This window comes from Oncorhynchus mykiss, chromosome 25 (genome assembly GCF_057628025.1).
Source record: "Oncorhynchus mykiss isolate SJ-2025 chromosome 25, ASM5762802v1, whole genome shotgun sequence".
Lineage (NCBI taxonomy): Eukaryota > Metazoa > Chordata > Actinopteri > Salmoniformes > Salmonidae > Oncorhynchus > Oncorhynchus mykiss.
In genome coordinates this window covers 18,441,243-18,459,981 of record NC_143046.1, presented here as the reverse complement: position 1 = coordinate 18,459,981, position 18,739 = coordinate 18,441,243, and the positions used below count along the sequence as shown (strand labels likewise).

Genomic DNA, 18,739 nt, shown 5'->3' with positions numbered 1-18,739 from the left:
TGAGGAGCAGTATTCTAAATAAAGCTCATTTTGCAGTAGAACAGTAGGGACCAGTCTCTATATAAAGTTCATATTGCAATAGAACAGTGAGGACCAGTCTCTTTATGATGCTGATATTGCAGTAGAACAGTGAGGACCAGTCTCTATATAAAGTTCATATTGCAGTGGAACAGTAGGGACCAGTCTCTTTATAAAGTTCATATTGCATTGGAACAGTGAGGACCAGTCTCTATTTCAAGTTATATTACAGTTGAACAGTGCGGACCAATCTCTATATAAAGTTCATATTGCAGTAGAACAGTGAGGACCGGTCTCTATGTAAAGTTCATATTGCAGTAGAACAGTGAGGACCAGTCTCTATATAAAGTTCATATTCCAGTAGAACAGTGAGGACTAGTCTCTTTTTAAAGCTCATATTGCAGTAGAACAGTGAAGACCAGTCTCTATATAAAGTTCATATTGCAGTAGAACAGTGAGGACCAGTCTCTAAATAAAGTGCATATTGCAGTAGAACAGTAGGGACCAGTCTCTATTTTAAGTTCATATTGCAGTAGAACAGTGATGACCCGTCTCTACATAAAGCTCATATTGTAGTAGAGCAGTGAAGACCTGTCTCTATGTAAAGTTCATATTGCAGTAGAACAGTTGGGACAAGTCTCTATATAAAGTTCATATTGCAGTCGAACACTGAGGAGCAGTATTCTATATAAAGCTCATTTTGCAGTAGAACAGTAGGGACCAGTCTCTATATAAAGTTCATATTGCAATAGAACAGTGAGGAACAGTCTCTTTATGATGCTCATATTGCAGTAGAACAGTGAGGACCAGTCTCTATATAAAGTTTATATTGCATTGGAACAGTGAGGACCAGTCTCTATATAAAGTTCATATTGCAGTAGAACGGTAGGGACCAGTCTCTATATAAAGTTAATATTGCAGTAAAACAGTGAGGACCAGTCTCTATTTCAAGTTATATTACAGTTGAACAGTGCGGACCAATCTCTATATAAAGTTCATATTGCAGTAGAACAGTGAGGACCAGTCTCTATGTAAAGTTCATATTGCAGTAGAACAGTGAGGACCAGTCTCTATATAAAGCTCATATTGCAGTAGAACGGTGAGGACCAGCCTCTATATTAAGTTCATATTGCAGTGGAACAGTGAGGACCAGTCTCTTTATATAGTTCATATTGCAGTAGAACATTCAGGACTAGTCTCTATGTAATGCTCATATTGCAATAGAACAGTGAGGACCAGTCTCTATATAAAGTTCATATTGCAGTAGAACAGTGAGAACAAGTCTCTATATAAAGTTCATATTGCAATAGAACAGTGAGGACCAGTCTCTTTATGATGCTCATATTGCAGTAGAACAGTGAGGACCAGTCTCTATATAAAGTTAATATTGCAGTGGAACAGTAGGGACCAGTCTCTTTATAAAGTGCATATTGCATTGGAACAGTGAGGACCAGTCTCTATTTAAAGGTCATATTGCAGTAGAACTGTGAGGACCAGTCTCTATTTCAAGTTATATTACAGTTGAACAGTGCGGACCAATCTCTATATAAAGTTCATATTGCAGTAGAACAGTGAGGACCAGTCTCTAAATAAAGTTCATATTGCAGTAGAACAGTAGGGACCAGTCTCTATTTTAAGTTCATATTGCAGTAGAACAGTGATGACCAGTCTCTAAAGAATGTTCATATTGCAGTCGAACAGTGAGGACCAGTCTCTAAATAAAGTTAATATTGCAGTAGAACAGTGAGGACCAGTCTCTATAAAAAGGTCATATTGCAGTAGAACAGTGAAGACCAGTCTCTATTTTAAGTTCATATTGCAATAGAACAGTGAGGACCAGTCTTTATATAAAGTTCAAATTGCAGTAGAACAGTGAGGACCAGTCTCTATATAAAGTTCATATTGCAGTAGAACGGTAGGGACCAATCTCTATATAAAGTTCATATTGCAGTAGAACAGTGAGGACTGTCTCTAAATAAAGTTCATATTGCAGTAGAACAGTGAGGACCAGTCTCTAAATAAAGTGCATATTGCAGTAGAACAGTAGGGACCAGTCTCTATTTTAAGTTCATATTGCAGTAGAACAGTGATGACCAGTCTCTACATAAAGCTCATATTGTAGTAGAGCAGTGAAGACCTGTCTCTATGTAAAGTTCATATTGCAGTAGAACAGTTGGGACAAGTCTCTATATAAAGTTCATATTGCAGTCGAACACTGAGGAGCAGTATTCTATATAAAGCTCATTTTGCAGTAGAACAGTAGGGACCAGTCTCTATATAAAGTTCATATTGCAATAGAACAGTGAGGAACAGTCTCTTTATGATGCTCATATTGCAGTAGAACAGTGAGGACCAGTCTCTATATAAAGTTTATATTGCATTGGAACAGTGAGGACCAGTCTCTATTTAAAGGTCATATTGCAGTAGAACAGTGAGGACCAGTCTCTAAAGAATGTTCATATTGCAGTCGAACAGTGAGGACCAGTCTCTAAATAAAGTTAATATTGCAGTAGAACAGTGAGGACCAGTCTCTATATAAAGTTCATATTGCAGTAGAACAGTGAGGACTAGTCTCTTTTTAAAGCTCATATTGCAGTAGAACAGTGAGGACAGAGTCTCTTTCTAAAGTTCAAATTGCAGTTGAACAGTGAGGACCAGTCTCTATATAAAGTTCATATTGCATTAGAACAGTGAGGACCAGTCTCTATATAAAGTTCATATTGCATTAGAACAGTGAGGACCAGTCTCTATATAAAGTTCATATTGCAGTGGAACGGTAGGGACCAGTCTCAAAATAAAGTTCATATTGCAGTAGAACAGTGATGGCCAGTCTCTTTATAACGCTCATATTGCAGTAGAACAGTTAGGACCAGTCTCTATATAAAGTTCATATTGCAGTAGAACGGTAGGGACCAGTCTCTATATAAAGTTAATATTGCAGTAAAACAGTGAGGACCAGTCTCTATTTCAAGTTATATTACAGTTGAACAGTGCGGACCAATCTCTATATAAAGTTCATATTGCAGTAGAACAGTGAGGACCAGTCTCTATGTAAAGTTCATATTGCAGTAGAACAGTGAGGACCAGTCTCTATATAAAGCTCATATTGCAGTAGAACGGTGAGGACCAGCCTCTATATTAAGTTCATATTGCAGTGGAACAGTGAGGACCAGTCTCTTTATATAGTTCATATTGCAGTAGAACATTCAGGACTAGTCTCTATGTAATGCTCATATTGCAATAGAACAGTGAGGACCAGTCTCTATATAAAGTTCATATTGCAGTAGAACAGTGAGAACAAGTCTCTATATAAAGTTCATATTGCAATAGAACAGTGAGGACCAGTCTCTTTATGATGCTCATATTGCAGTAGAACAGTGAGGACCAGTCTCTATATAAAGTTAATATTGCAGTGGAACAGTAGGGACCAGTCTCTTTATAAAGTTCATATTGCATTGGAACAGTGAGGACCAGTCTCTATTTAAAGGTCATATTGCAGTAGAACTGTGAGGACCAGTCTCTATATAAAGTTCATATTGCAGTCGAACACTGAGGAGCAGTATTCTAAATAAAGCTCATTTTGCAGTAGAACAGTAGGGACCAGTCTCTATATAAAGTTCATATTGCAATAGAACAGTGAGGACCAGTCTCTTTATGATGCTGATATTGCAGTAGAACAGTGAGGACCAGTCTCTATATAAAGTTCATATTGCAGTGGAACAGTAGGGACCAGTCTCTTTATAAAGTTCATATTGCATTGGAACAGTGAGGACCAGTCTCTATTTCAAGTTATATTACAGTTGAACAGTGCGGACCAATCTCTATATAAAGTTCATATTGCAGTAGAACAGTGAGGACCGGTCTCTATGTAAAGTTCATATTGCAGTAGAACAGTGAGGACCAGTCTCTATATAAAGTTCATATTCCAGTAGAACAGTGAGGACTAGTCTCTTTTTAAAGCTCATATTGCAGTAGAACAGTGAAGACCAGTCTCTATATAAAGTTCATATTGCAGTAGAACAGTGAGGACCAGTCTCTAAATAAAGTGCATATTGCAGTAGAACAGTAGGGACCAGTCTCTATTTTAAGTTCATATTGCAGTAGAACAGTGATGACCCGTCTCTACATAAAGCTCATATTGTAGTAGAGCAGTGAAGACCTGTCTCTATGTAAAGTTCATATTGCAGTAGAACAGTTGGGACAAGTCTCTATATAAAGTTCATATTGCAGTCGAACACTGAGGAGCAGTATTCTATATAAAGCTCATTTTGCAGTAGAACAGTAGGGACCAGTCTCTATATAAAGTTCATATTGCAATAGAACAGTGAGGAACAGTCTCTTTATGATGCTCATATTGCAGTAGAACAGTGAGGACCAGTCTCTATATAAAGTTTATATTGCATTGGAACAGTGAGGACCAGTCTCTATATAAAGTTCATATTGCAGTAGAACGGTAGGGACCAGTCTCTATATAAAGTTAATATTGCAGTAAAACAGTGAGGACCAGTCTCTATTTCAAGTTATATTACAGTTGAACAGTGCGGACCAATCTCTATATAAAGTTCATATTGCAGTAGAACAGTGAGGACCAGTCTCTATGTAAAGTTCATATTGCAGTAGAACAGTGAGGACCAGTCTCTATATAAAGCTCATATTGCAGTAGAACGGTGAGGACCAGCCTCTATATTAAGTTCATATTGCAGTGGAACAGTGAGGACCAGTCTCTTTATATAGTTCATATTGCAGTAGAACATTCAGGACTAGTCTCTATGTAATGCTCATATTGCAATAGAACAGTGAGGACCAGTCTCTATATAAAGTTCATATTGCAGTAGAACAGTGAGAACAAGTCTCTATATAAAGTTCATATTGCAATAGAACAGTGAGGACCAGTCTCTTTATGATGCTCATATTGCAGTAGAACAGTGAGGACCAGTCTCTATATAAAGTTAATATTGCAGTGGAACAGTAGGGACCAGTCTCTTTATAAAGTGCATATTGCATTGGAACAGTGAGGACCAGTCTCTATTTAAAGGTCATATTGCAGTAGAACTGTGAGGACCAGTCTCTATTTCAAGTTATATTACAGTTGAACAGTGCGGACCAATCTCTATATAAAGTTCATATTGCAGTAGAACAGTGAGGACCAGTCTCTAAATAAAGTTCATATTGCAGTAGAACAGTAGGGACCAGTCTCTATTTTAAGTTCATATTGCAGTAGAACAGTGATGACCAGTCTCTAAAGAATGTTCATATTGCAGTCGAACAGTGAGGACCAGTCTCTAAATAAAGTTAATATTGCAGTAGAACAGTGAGGACCAGTCTCTATAAAAAGGTCATATTGCAGTAGAACAGTGAAGACCAGTCTCTATTTTAAGTTCATATTGCAATAGAACAGTGAGGACCAGTCTTTATATAAAGTTCAAATTGCAGTAGAACAGTGAGGACCAGTCTCTATATAAAGTTCATATTGCAGTAGAACGGTAGGGACCAATCTCTATATAAAGTTCATATTGCAGTAGAACAGTGAGGACTGTCTCTAAATAAAGTTCATATTGCAGTAGAACAGTAGGGACCAGTCTCTATATAAAGTTCATATTGCAGTAGAAGAGTGATGACCCGTCTCTATATAAAGCTCATATTGCAGTTGAACAGTGAGTACCAGTCTCTATATAAAGTTCATATTGCAGTGGAACGGTAGGGACCAGTCTCAAAATAAAGTTCATATTGCAGTAGAACAGTGAGGGCCAGTCTCTTTATAACGCTCATATTGCAGTAGAACAGTTAGGACCAGTCTCTATATAAAGTTCATATTGCAGTAGAACGGTAGGGACCAGTCTCTATATAAAGTTTACATTGCAGTAGAACAGTGAGGACCCGTCTCTATATAAAGTGCATATTGCAGTAGAACAGTGAGGACTAGTCTCTTTTTAAAGCTCATATTGCAGTAGAACAGTGAGGACAGAGTCTCTTTCTAAAGTTCAAATTGCAGTTGAACAGTGAGGACCAGTCTCTATAAAAAGGTCATATTGCAGTAGAACAGTGAAGACCAGTCTCTATATGAAGTTCATATTGCAATAGAACAGTGAGGACCAGTCTCTATATAAAGTTCAGATTGCAGTAGAACGGTAGGGACCAGTCTCTATATAAAGTTCATATTGCAGTAGAACAGTGAGGACCAGTCTCTAAATAAAGTTCATATTGCAGTAGAACAGTAGGGACCAGTCTCTATATAAAGTTAATATTGCAGTAGAACAGTGATGACCAGTTTCTATATAACGTTCATATTGCAGTGGAACGGTTTGGACCAGACTATTTTAAGTTCATATTGCATTGGAACAGTGAGGACCAGTCTCTACATAAAGCTCATATTGTAGTACAACAGTGAGGACCAGTCTCTATGTAAAGTTCATATTGCAGTAGAACAGTTGGGACAAGTCTCTATATAAAGTTCATATTGCAGTCGAACACTGAGGAGCAGTATTCTATATAAAGCTCATTTTGCAGTAGAACAGTAGGGACCAGTCTCTATATAAAGTTCATATTGCAATAGAACAGTGAGGACCAGTCTCTTTATGATGCTCATATTGCAGTAGAACAGTGAGGACCAGTCTCTATATAAAGTTCATATTGCAGTGGAACAGTAGGGACCAGTCTCTTTATAAAGTTCATATTGCATTGGAACAGTGAGGACCAGTCTCTATTTAAAGGTCATATTGCAGTAGAACTGTGAGGACCAGTTTCTATTTCAAGTTATATTACAGTTGAACAGTGCGGACCAATCTCTATATAACGTTCATATTGCAGTGGAACGGTTTGGACCAGTCTCTATTTTAAGTTCATATTGCATTAGAACAGTGAGGACCAGTCTCTTTATGATGCTCATATTGCAGTAGAACAGTGAGGACCAGTCTCTTTATAAAGTTCATATTGCATTGGAACAGTGAGGACCAGTCTCTATTTAAAGGTCATATTGCAGTAGAACAGTGAGGACCAGTCTCTAAAGAATGTTCATATTGCAGTCGAACAGTGAGGACCAGTCTCTAAATAAAGTTCATATTGCAGTAGAACAGTGAGGACCAGTCTCTATATAAAGCTCATATCGCAGTAAAACAGTAAGGACCAGTCTCTATATAAATTTCATATTTCAGTAGTACAGTCGGGACCAGTCTCTATATAAAGTTCATATTGCAGTAGAACAGTGAGGACTAGTCTCTTTTTAAAGCTCATATTGCAGTAGAACAGTGAGGACAGAGTCTCTTTCTAAAGTTCAAATTGCAGTAGAACAGTGATGACCAGTCTCTACATAAAGCTCATATTTTAATAGAACAGTGAGGACCAGTCTCTATGTAAAGTTCATGTTGCAGTAGAACAGTTGGGACCAGTCTCTATATAAAGTTCATATTGCAATAGAACAGTGAGGACCATTCTCTTTATGATGCTCATATTGCAGTAGAACAGTGAGGACCAGTCTCTATATAAAGTTCATATTGCAGTGGAACAGTAGGGACCAGTCTCTTTATAAAGTTCATATTGCATTGGAACAGTGAGGACCAGTCTCTATTTAAAGGTCATATTGCAGTAGAACAGTGAGGACCAGTCTCTAAAGAATGTTCATATTGCAGTCGAACAGTGAGGACCAGTCTCTAAATAAAGTTCATATTGCAGTAGAACAGTGAGGACCAGTCTCTATATAAAGCTCATACCGCAGTAAAACAGTAAGGACCAGTCTCTATATAAATTTCATATTTCAGTAGTATAGTCGGGACCAGTCTCTATATAAATTTCATATTGCGTTGGATCAGTGTGGACCAGTCTCTATATAAAGTTCATATTGCAATAGAACAGTGAGGACCAGTCTCTATATAAAGTTCATATTGCAATAGAACAGTGAGGACCAGTCTCTATATAAAGTTCATATTGCAGTGGAACGGTAGGGACCAGTCTCTTTATAAAGTTCATATTGCATTGGAACAGTGAGGACCAGTCTCTATATACAGCTCATATTTTAGTAGAACAGTGAGGACCAGTGTCTATATAAAATTAATATTGCAGTAGATCAGTGAGGGTCAGTCTCTATATAAACTTCATATTATTGTTGAACAGTGAGGACCAGTCTCTATATAAAGTTCATATTGCAGTAGAACAGTGCAGACCAGTCTCTATTTAAAGTTCATATTGCATTGGAACAGTGATGACCAGTCTCTATTTAAAGGTCATATTGGAGTAGAACAATGAGGACCAGTCTCTAAAGAATGTTCATATTGCAGTCGAACAGTGAGGACCAGTCTCTAAATAATGTTCATATTGCAGTAGAACAGTGAGGACCAGTCTCTATATAAAGCTCATATCGCAGTAAAACAGTAAGGACCAGTCTCTATATAAATGTCATATTTCAGTAGTACAGTCGGGACCAGTCTCTATATAAAGTTCATATTGCAGTAGAACAGTGTGGACCAGTCTCTATATAAAGTTCATATTGCAGCCTGGGTTAGAGTGTTTTATGTGTGAGGTCAGGTTCCCAGGGTTCAGTGTTCAGATGTGGCTCTGTTCTCCCTGCTGCTCTGTATGTATGATCTGTGGGGGACAAGTCACTCTGGGAACCACACTGGGGTCGCTGGCCCAATCTCCCCCACGCCTCATACAAAAATATGAAATTGTGCAGTTGCTGTATTACGCCAAGACATAATCACTATGGTAAATGTAGGTTTCTGTCCTAGAAATATGCATCAGCAGTGTGAATATGTCATTATTCTGACTGTATAGTACAACAGGGCTACTGTATAGTATATTGCCTTGTTTTTAGAGTAAGGTCTCTCCCTTCTACCCCCTCTCCAGGCTGCCATCTGTCGTAGCAGTCAGCCCCTGTCTGGCTTCAGTGCCCGCTGCCTGGAGGATGAGCAGATGCTGGAGGCCATTGTGAGGTCCAACCCCCGTAGTGACTTCATGTATGTGGTGGACACCAGGCCCAAGGTGAGCCCCTGGCCACAGGGCCAATGGAAGTCCTTCAACAACGTCTATTCTGTATGTTCAGGTGGAGCTTTGTTTTTCAATGCAGCATTTTGCCAGCTGGGCCCTGGGGCCAGGGGCTCATCTTGGGCCTGGTGTCAGCTGGTCAAGCTCACATTAAATGCCTGGCTTCATGCCGTTCAGAACATGCACAACATGTACAAAAACAGTGGCAACCTTCATCCTAACTTTAACATGCTGAAGGAAGCATTGCTCCATCTAGTTTTTAAAAGTCATGTCTCTCTGAGGATTTCTCTTTGATTAAACCGTATGTACTGTATGTCTTTCCAGCTTAATGCAATAGCAAACCGAGCAGCAGGGAAAGGCTATGAAAACGAAGACAACTACTCCAACATCAAGTTTCAGTTCATAGGCATTGAGAACATCCATGTGATGAGGAACAGCCTCCAGAAAATGCTAGAAGGTATGAATCGGGTCAACTCCCACAGTGTTGGAGGCCTGTAGCAGATCATCTTACATTGCATCCATATGAATACTCTACAGTCGGCCAGCTAGCTATCACTCTGTGGCTCACTAGACCTCGTTCAGCCATAAAAGCCAATCTCGGTGTTGTTCAGTACATCACTGAGAGCTTGATTTCAGAGAATGCCAAAGTAATATTCACTCACAGCCACAGGTTTGTTTTGTCTACTTTCTCTCAACTTTATTAAAACCCAATACAGTTACAGACTGGATTAGTCTTGATCCCTCGAATGTGATCCCACTTCATTCTCTTTAAGTGGAATCAATATACCAGGTCCCCTGCCACCCCTGTGGCTTTAATATGCAGCGATGCAGACTGCTCTGCTCTGCAATCAGGACTTAGGTTGACCCATAGGAGCGTTTCTGGGCAATGTGCAGGGCCAGGAAGACATTGAATACATCTGGATTTCATCTGCAAACTATTTTTGTTTCCTGGAGTGGCCGATTTGGGACCTTTTTCCCCTTAAGAGGGAGACGGAGGGCGTGAGAATTATGTGATTTAGCGTATGAAAAATAATATCTGGCGTTGTGATAACTCTTGCCCCCTGGAAACACAAGGGAGTCTACGGGTTCTGAAGAATGCAAGAGAGAGGCTTTGTCCTGCAACAGATTGCATGGCAATGCAGTAGATAGCTATGTCAGTTCAATTTTTTTTTTCATTATTCTTCAGAGAACAATAGTTTCCCGGAAATTAGCCCATGCTGTAAAACCAAGGTTGACTGAACCTGTTCACCTGCAGGCTCCAGCTGCCTCTTGCAGAGTCACATGTCAGGTGGGCTCACGGGTCAGCACACTAATGTTGTCTGGAAGTACAGTACTCAGGGTCACACACACACGTCAACACTTCTGTCAACCCACCCCTCTGTGTACCTCTGTCAACTCTTAATAGCCGTCTGGAGAGATGGATGTTTTTGTAGGGAGTTGGCATATCTACAAATGATTATTGAAAATATCTGTGTTTATTTGAAAACTCTCCTTCGTTAACCAAGCTGTCAACACTGGAGAAACTCTGGAAACATTATTTTGTCACTTTGTCACAACTGACAAATTATTGATCTTAAACTTTCAGATTAAAAATGCATATACACTGTATGTTTTCAAGGAAAACAAATCACGTAATGCATTAAGCTGTATGCTGCAGAATTGAGTCTACATTTAGTTGCCTGTCTTCTGTCTCAATATTTAAAGCGATGTCCCGTGTCAAATGGCCTGTGTCAATATTGACTCAAGAGTCCCCAACATCATATTGGGAAGAAAACATACAGTACCAGTCAAAAGTTTGGACATACCTACTCATTCCAGGGTTTTTCTTTGTTTTTACTTTTTTCTACATTGTAGAATAATAGTGAAGACATCAAAACTATGAAATAACACATATGGAATCATGTAATAACCAAAGAAGTGTTAAACAAATCAAAATATATTTTATATTTGAGATTATTCAAACCAGCTTCATGATGTAGTCACCTGGAATGCATTTCAAATTAACAGGTGTGCCTTGTTAAAAGTTAATTTGTGGAATTTCTTTCCTTAATGCATTTAAGCCAATCAGTTGTGTTGTGACAAGGTAGGGGTGGTATACAGAATATAGCCCTATTTGGTAAAAGACCAAGTCCATATTATGGCAAGAACAGCTCAAATAAGCAAAGAGAAACGACAGTCCATTATTACTTTATGACTTGAAGGTCAGTCGATCTGGAACATTTCAAGAACTTTGAAAGTTTCTTCAAGTGCAGTCGCAAAAACCATCAAGCTCTATGATGAAACTGGCTCTCATTAGGACCGCCACAGGAAAGGAAGACCCAGAGTTACCTCTGCTGCAGAGGATAAGTTCATTAGAGTTACCAGCCTCAGAAATTGCAGCCCAAATAAATGCTTCACAGAGTTCAAGTAACAGACACATCTCAACATCAACTGTTCAGAGGAGACTGTGTGAGTCAGGCCTTCAAAGAAACCACTACTAAAGGACACCAATAAGAAGAAGAGACTTGCTCCGGCCAAGAAACACAAACAATTGACATTAGACCGGTGGAAATCTGTCCTTTGGCCTGATGAGTCCAAATTGGAGATGTTTGGTTTCAGCCTCTGTGTCTTTGTGAGACGCAGAGTAGGTGAACGGATGATCTCCGCATGTGTGGTTCCCACCGTGAAGCATGGAGGAGGAGGTGTGATGGTGTGGGGGTGCTTTGCTGGTGACACTGTCAGTGATTTATTTAGAATTCAAGGCACACTTAGCCAGCATGGCTACCACAGCATTCTGCAGCGATACGCCATCCCATCAGGTTTGCGCTTCGTGGGACTATCTTTTGTTTTTCAACAGAACAATGACCCAAAACACATCTCCAGGCTGTGTAAGGGCTGTTAGACCAAGAAGGAGAGTGATAGAGTGCTGCATCAGATGACCTGGCCTCCACAATCATCCAACCTCAACCCAATTGAGATGGTTTGAGATGAGTCGGACCGCAGCCGACAAGTGCTCAGCATATGTGGGAACTCCTTCAAGTCTCTTGGAAAAACATTCCTCATGAAGCTGGTTGATAGAATGCCAAGAGTGTACAAAGCTGTCATCAAGGCAAAGGGTAGCTAATTTGAAAAATCTCAAATGTATTTTGATTTGTTTAATACTTTTTTGGTTACTACATGATTGTTATTTCATAGTTTTGATGTCTTCACTATTATTCTACAATATAGGAAATAGTCAAAATAAAGAAAAACCTTGAATTTCAAAGTTTTCCAGATATCCCAGTTAGAAGATTCCTGGAATCAGGAAGGAATAAGCAGAAAATCTTTGAATCCTCCAATCATGATTTCTGGAAAACCGGGGAATTATGGGGAATTTGTAACCGTATCCGTGTCTACCACTGACCCCGGTGTGTTTTCCCCTGCAGTGAGTGAGGCATGGTCCCCCTCCATGTCAGAGTTCCTGGAGGGTCTGGAAAGCTCAGGCTGGCTAAAACACATCAAAGCTGTCCTGGATGCTGGCATCTTCATCGCCAAGGTTAGTCTGTCTGGACGATAATCCCCTCTGTCTGTCTCAGTGCTACACTTAACCCTCCTGTTGTGTTCTTTTCATGTTAATTCATTCAGTGTTCCCGGTCCAAAATGACCAACCCATTATAGCTGATTGTAAATCCATAATAATGCACATATTACCACCTAATGTTGTGTCAGATCTTTTTATCAACTTAAGTTCTTGTGAACAGTTTTTTTGTATCTTCTATTTGCTATTTATGGCCTGTAGGCCTCATTGACCTGAGCTCATACAACTCGTTTTGAGTTTTAAAAAAGCACAGTGTATGGATTATTTTGACTATAACAAATACTCAGATGAAACACATTGTGCTATTTATCACAGACTACTTTGTGTCAAAGTTTAACAAGGACTCTCTCCTCCTCACCAGTGTCATGATCAAAGATATGATCAAGAGCCTCACATACACTATATCATTTGGTCATTGTGCTGCCACAGAATTAATTGTGAGCATGGCCTCAAAAAAGCTTTATATACCAGAGCTGTGAGAAAAGTTCTAAATAATATTGAAACAATGTTGCGATTGTTTGTGAGAATGCCAACAGGTGTGGTTCCTGTGGGGGAAAGATTATATTGGGGAAAGGTTCCCGTAGGGGTTGCCATGGAAGTGAAGAAGGGGTGTGAGGTGTGTGTGTGTGTGTGTGTGTGTGTGTGTGTGTGTGTGTGTGTGCCCTCAAACACACATGCATGTGGGGGTCTGGGAGAGGAAGTGCATCCATCTGATGAATGGGCATATGCCTGAACTCAATTTTATACACTAATTGTAGTCTCACCCATTCATTTCTAATTACCGGTCATTTTTGACTGGGAACACCACAGGTGTACAAATGTTAAATAAAACACCCAAAATGTAATGAAAATCATCAAAGTGTATTTTGTGTGTTCAGATGCCCTGTGTGGACAAAGTCATGGAACCTTATAAAAAATCAGATTAAATTATCTACATTTTTCAGAGAGAAAACGTGTAAATCAGTCCAATTTGACCGGAACACAGCAGGAGGGTTAAGTTATTGTTTCTCAGACTCTCTCTCGTGTCTGCGTGCGTGCATGCATGCATGTGTAGGCCGTTGCAGAGGATGGCGTCAGTGTCTTGGTCCACTGCTCAGACGGTTGGGATCGTACTGCTCAGGTGTGCTCTGTGGCCTCCGTGCTCCTGGACCCCTACTACAGGACTCTCAAAGGACTCATGGTACATCCCCTACTGTCTCTCTGAGCAGGGTATCTGCATATTCACTAGTGTACATCTTGAACCTATAGTCAGTTTATAGTGTATGGGTTCATGTATGTCATATTCATAGAAATAATTACCCTAACTATTATTTCATACAGACAGCTCTTAACACATGATCAGCAGGTTTGTAATGATTCATGTTTAAAACCTCCTCTACCTAGTAGCCACTAGCGCTCAATACGTGTTTGAATAGATGGCACTTCATTTGAAATGAAGAACATTCCTTTTCCCTTCGTTTCTGGCTATGTTTTAGTTTTTCACATTTTTATTGACATGTAAGCACATTGATGTTGACATACTGTTAAATTACGGTGTGATTGTAGTTGATCATGTCCTCTTGGACGGTAATGTAAGTAGGTCCGTGCTGTGCTTATGGTTCTGGATTCTTTGATCATGAGGATTTGCTCTGTCTGACTGGGTTTCTGCCAAAAGGCATCTCCATGGAAAAAAGTTACTGTGACAGGAAGCCTGACTTCTTACAATCATCTTGAGACTTAGTAGAAAACCACCCCACACATTGGGTGAGGAAGTTCAAGCTTTCTCATGGTGCCAACTGTCTCTCTCTCTGTAATATTTGTACTCTTTACTGTCCAAGTGTAAGCTGTGAAACAAAGATGAAAGTGATGAAACAGGTTTAGACCCAAGTTATATACAAATAACACCTTCTGGCATCCTCATGCATAAGTAAATCATATTTTATTCCCCTGTATTCAGGTTCTCATTGAAAGAGACTGGGTTTCCTTTGGACACAAGTTCTCTCACAGGTGTGAACTATTGTGTTTTCTTGCAGATATAATTATTTCCTTTAGCAACAAAATCAAAAGTTGTACACTATATAGGGAATAGGGTGCCATTTGGGAAGCAGGCTGCCCATGTTGCCCTCTCCCCTCAGATACAACCACCTGGATGGAGACCCCAAGGAGGTGTCCCCGGTCATAGACCAGTTCCTGGAGTGTGTGTGGCAGCTGTCGGAGCAGTTCCCCTGTGCCTTCGAGTACAACGAGAGGTTCCTCATCACCATCCACAACCACATCTACTCCTGCCAGTACGGAAACTTCATAGGCAATAACCAGAAGGAGAGGACGGAGCTTAGGTAATAACCAGAAGGAGAGGGTGGAGCTTAGGTAATAACCAGAAGGAGACGGCGGAGCTTAGGTAATAACCAGAAGGAGAGGTCGGAGGTAATAACCAGAAGGAGAGGGCGGAGGTTAGGTAATAACCAGAAGGAGAGGGCGGAGGTAATAACCAGAAGGAGAGGGCGGAGGTTAGGTAATAACCAGAAGGAGAGGGCGGAGGTTAGGTAATAACCAGAAGGAGACGGCGGAGCATAGATAATAAGTCTGTCAATTTGCCGTTCCTTGTCTTGAATTTTTGAAACTGACTGTGACTTCACACATAACTAATCTAAACTATTTACTGAAATGTTAAGGCTTTTTTGCTTATTATTTCAGATATAATAGTGTTCAAATTCACCTAACATGAGACACAGATTTAAACAAATAGGCCTACTGGGCTAGCCAATACAAGCGACGTGAACAGCTTCAGTCAGACCAGACAAAAGAGAGCAGGAATTCACACACACATTATTTCTTTCTCAGTCAGAATAATTTTGGAATTATACATTTTGTGTTGAGCTGTAGTTGGTCGGTGCCGTTTTTTTGAGAATGACCTTATTTCTATTACAGCATATTGGATGACTGTCATTCATATTATATTCACCCAGTTCAATGTAACAGCGGTAGGTTTAGGCTACTACATGATACTCTAATTTTCCCTATCCCCGTCATGAGGTTGCTACAACCTAGCCTATGAATGAAGGTTTACAACATAGTGCACAAATCGAGAGAAATTTGAGTAATCCATGTAACAGATATTGACACATTCAATACCGTCTTGCACACTCTTGCCTGCATCTAGCTGATCTAGGGTGTAATCATTAGTCCAACAGTTACAAACAAGTGTTTATATTAGACAAATGTAGGTATGTTTATCCTTGTTTGGTTCCGTTTAACTACTATACCGTTGTCACCATATTAGCTAACGTCAAGTAAACATAGCTACTAGAACTAACGCGTTAGTAAACCTGCTACAATCATGCAGTACAGTGTACAGTTACAGCAGCAAGCAGTTTAGCAATTACACTGGCGTGCCCAGGTGGCAATACATTAATAAAGCCAAAAGCTTAACTTGACTTAGAAGAGTTCCAGTATTGGATAGCCATAGGTAACATAGAATCCTTCTCTGTTTGAGCCGGAGTAAGTGAAAGTGAATTTGTTTTCAGAAATATAGCTAAACTCTTTGAAAAAAGGGTTCCATAAAAGTTATTCGGCTGTCCCCATAGGAGAACCATTTTTGGTTCCAGGTATAACTCTTTTGGGTGCTAGCTAGCTGTAGCTTATGCTTTCAGTACTAGATTCATTCTCTGATCCTTTTGGGTGGACAACATGTCAGTTCATGCTGCAAAAACTCTGATAGGTTGGAGGATGTACTCCGGAAGTTGTCATAATTACTGTGTAAGTCTAAGGAAGGGGGTGAGAACCACGAGCCTCCTTGGTTTTGTATTGAAGTCAATATACCCAGAGGACGGAAACTAGCTGTCCTCTGGCTACACCATGGTGCCACACTACAGAGTGCTGTTGAGACTGCTGTAGACCTTCATTGCGAAACAGTGTTTTTTTAATCAATTATTTGGTGGCATGTATAGTTTTATCTAAAAAGGATTACTTTTGTAATGTTTCGCTATTTTTATTTTAATCAAATTTACTGAGGAGTATGGTCCTCCCCTTTCTCTTCAGAGAAGCCTCCAACTGGTTGACAAACTGGTTGACATGTGTGGTGTGTTTTGTGTTGAGCTGTAGTTGACATGTGTGATGTGTGTGGCTGTAGTTGACATGTGTGATATGTATGGCTGTAGTTGACATGTGTGGCTGTAATTGACATGTGATGTTTGTGGCTGTAGTTGACATGTGTGATGTGTGTGGCTGTAGTTGACATGTGTGATGTGTGTGTCTGTAGTTGACATGTGTGATGTGTGTGTCTGTAGTTGACATGTGTGATGTTTGTGTCTATAGTTGACATGTGAGATGTGTTTTTGTGTTGTCAGGCATCAGGAGAAGACCCATTCTCTGTGGACCTACTTGTGGGAGAACAGGGCTGACCACATCAACCCCCTGTACAGACCTGACCACAGCCAGACTCAGGGGGTTCTGCGCCCAGTTACCGCCCCCTACTGTTTTAAGTAGGTTGTGCATATTTAAGGACAAGTAGTATTTTTCCACTATTTTTCTCAACTGTATTGAATATGTATAAACTGTGTGTGTGTGTGTGTGTGTGTGTGTGTGTGTGTGTGTGTGTGTGTGTGTGTGTGTGTGTGTGTGTGTGTGTGTGTGTGTGTGTGTGTGTGTGTGTGTGTGTGTGTGTGTGTGTGTAGGTTCTGGAGGGCCTTATACAACCGTTTTGACAGAGGCATGCATCCTCGCCAGTCTGTGATAGACTACCTGATGGCCATCAGAGAGGAGACACAGCAGCTGGAGGAGCAGCTTGTCTCCCACGAGGAGGTAAGGCAGGACAGGAGGGCTGATGATATAGGCTATCTCCCAAATCACACTCTATTCCCTATATCGTGCACTACTTTTGACCAGGACCATTTGATTGAAGTCGCTGTTCTTGTCTTAGTTTTTTTTCTAATATTATGTAGTGTTATCCACCCTAGAAAATAGCCATGTTGGAGAAGGAGCAGGGGAAGAGCATCCAGACAAAAACTAACACGTTGGATAGGAGCCACGCTGTGTGGGCCTCTCCCCCCTCAGAGAGCTGCCTGGGTTTGGCCAACACCCCAGGGGACTACAGCGGACTGGGAGACTTCCTCAGTTCATCACCCTGCCAGCAGGTGGGGCCAGAGAGCAGTCTTCTGATCCTCCCCCGACCAGGGGAGCGCCGCAAACCGTCTGACCCAGACCTCTCCACCAACAGTGATGACCAGGAGTCGGGCATAGCAGACCTCAGCTCCCCGCCAAGTGAGGACAGTGCCAAGGACCCTGATGAGGCTGCCTACTCTGCTGCCTGAGCAGTAGTGACATTAATGTTGTCAGAGGGAAGAGAGGTGCACTTTAATGGGCAATTGCGCAATGGGTATTATAAACTGACTAACTGTTGGGAATGATTAGTCAGTGAAATGACAAGTGTATCTGATCTGTATGTGTGTTATTTGTGTAGAGTTTTTACTTTTCATGTGGTTTATGGTATTCCATACTTAAGAAGAAATGAATGGATTTCGTCAGAGGCTTTACAACTAAATAAAATATTTAATGTTATATATTTATGCAAATGTGTAATATGATAATAATATATTTAAAAATTCAATTTGGACTAAAAATCTTTCAAGTGCACTGTAAACCAAAACATGATATCAAATGCCAAATTTGTCATTATACTCATGCAGTAAACCTCTCCTAATTTAGTGTAACCAAAGCCAGTCCATCTGGTTCACTGGGCTCATTGTGCATGCTGTAACTCACGAAGCTACTGAACCAACCCAGCAGGCTGTAGCATGTGGAGATATTGGCATGCTAGTACTAGGGGATGGACACACAGGGAGGAGAGTAGCTTTGTGCATCTCACCCAACAGAATGATCACAATTCTGTTCAAACAGCTTAGGTTTCACTGTCAAAGCACAGGTACTGAATGTCTTGTGGAATAATATCTACTGCTATTGTAAGCATTGCATGTTGTTTTATTTGTATAAAGAATACACATAATATGTCCTATCTATATCCTATTTCAAAGGAATATTACAACATAAATATTTATTTTTATTTAATTAATTTGTAAATTAATTGATTTGATTGTGTTAAAAGTTCACTAGAAAAGACCACTAAAGCGATAAGAGGACTTGTGCATTAAATAAAGATTGAACATTCTTGGGATTAAGACTTTTGCCTTACCTTATAAACAAAAAGTATATTTA

General features: G+C 40.1%; 1 protein-coding gene across 3 annotated transcripts in view; it reads left to right on the top strand.

The window, feature by feature from the left end:
• The window catches only part of mtmr7a (myotubularin related protein 7a), a 44,051-nt gene extending 25,356 nt beyond the window's left edge, over positions 1–18,695 (top strand). For 2 of the 3 annotated variants that reach the window (XM_021583487.3, XM_090220302.1), the window contains 9 exons: positions 8,857–8,991; positions 9,319–9,451; positions 12,399–12,508; positions 13,605–13,730; positions 14,487–14,536; positions 14,665–14,865; positions 16,876–17,010; positions 17,203–17,329; positions 17,485–18,695. In XM_021583487.3, coding sequence (XP_021439162.3) covers positions 8,857–8,991; positions 9,319–9,451; positions 12,399–12,508; positions 13,605–13,730; positions 14,487–14,536; positions 14,665–14,865; positions 16,876–17,010; positions 17,203–17,329; positions 17,485–17,838 — 1,371 coding nt within the window. In that variant the 3' untranslated portion in view covers positions 17,839–18,695. Of the gene's footprint in view, positions 1–8,856; positions 8,992–9,318; positions 9,452–12,398; positions 12,509–13,604; positions 13,731–14,486; positions 14,537–14,664; positions 14,866–16,875; positions 17,011–17,202; positions 17,330–17,469 lie in introns of all 3 variants that reach the window. The other variant, XM_021583489.3, reaches the window with a different exon arrangement.
• Positions 18,696–18,739: the final 44 nt, after the last annotated feature.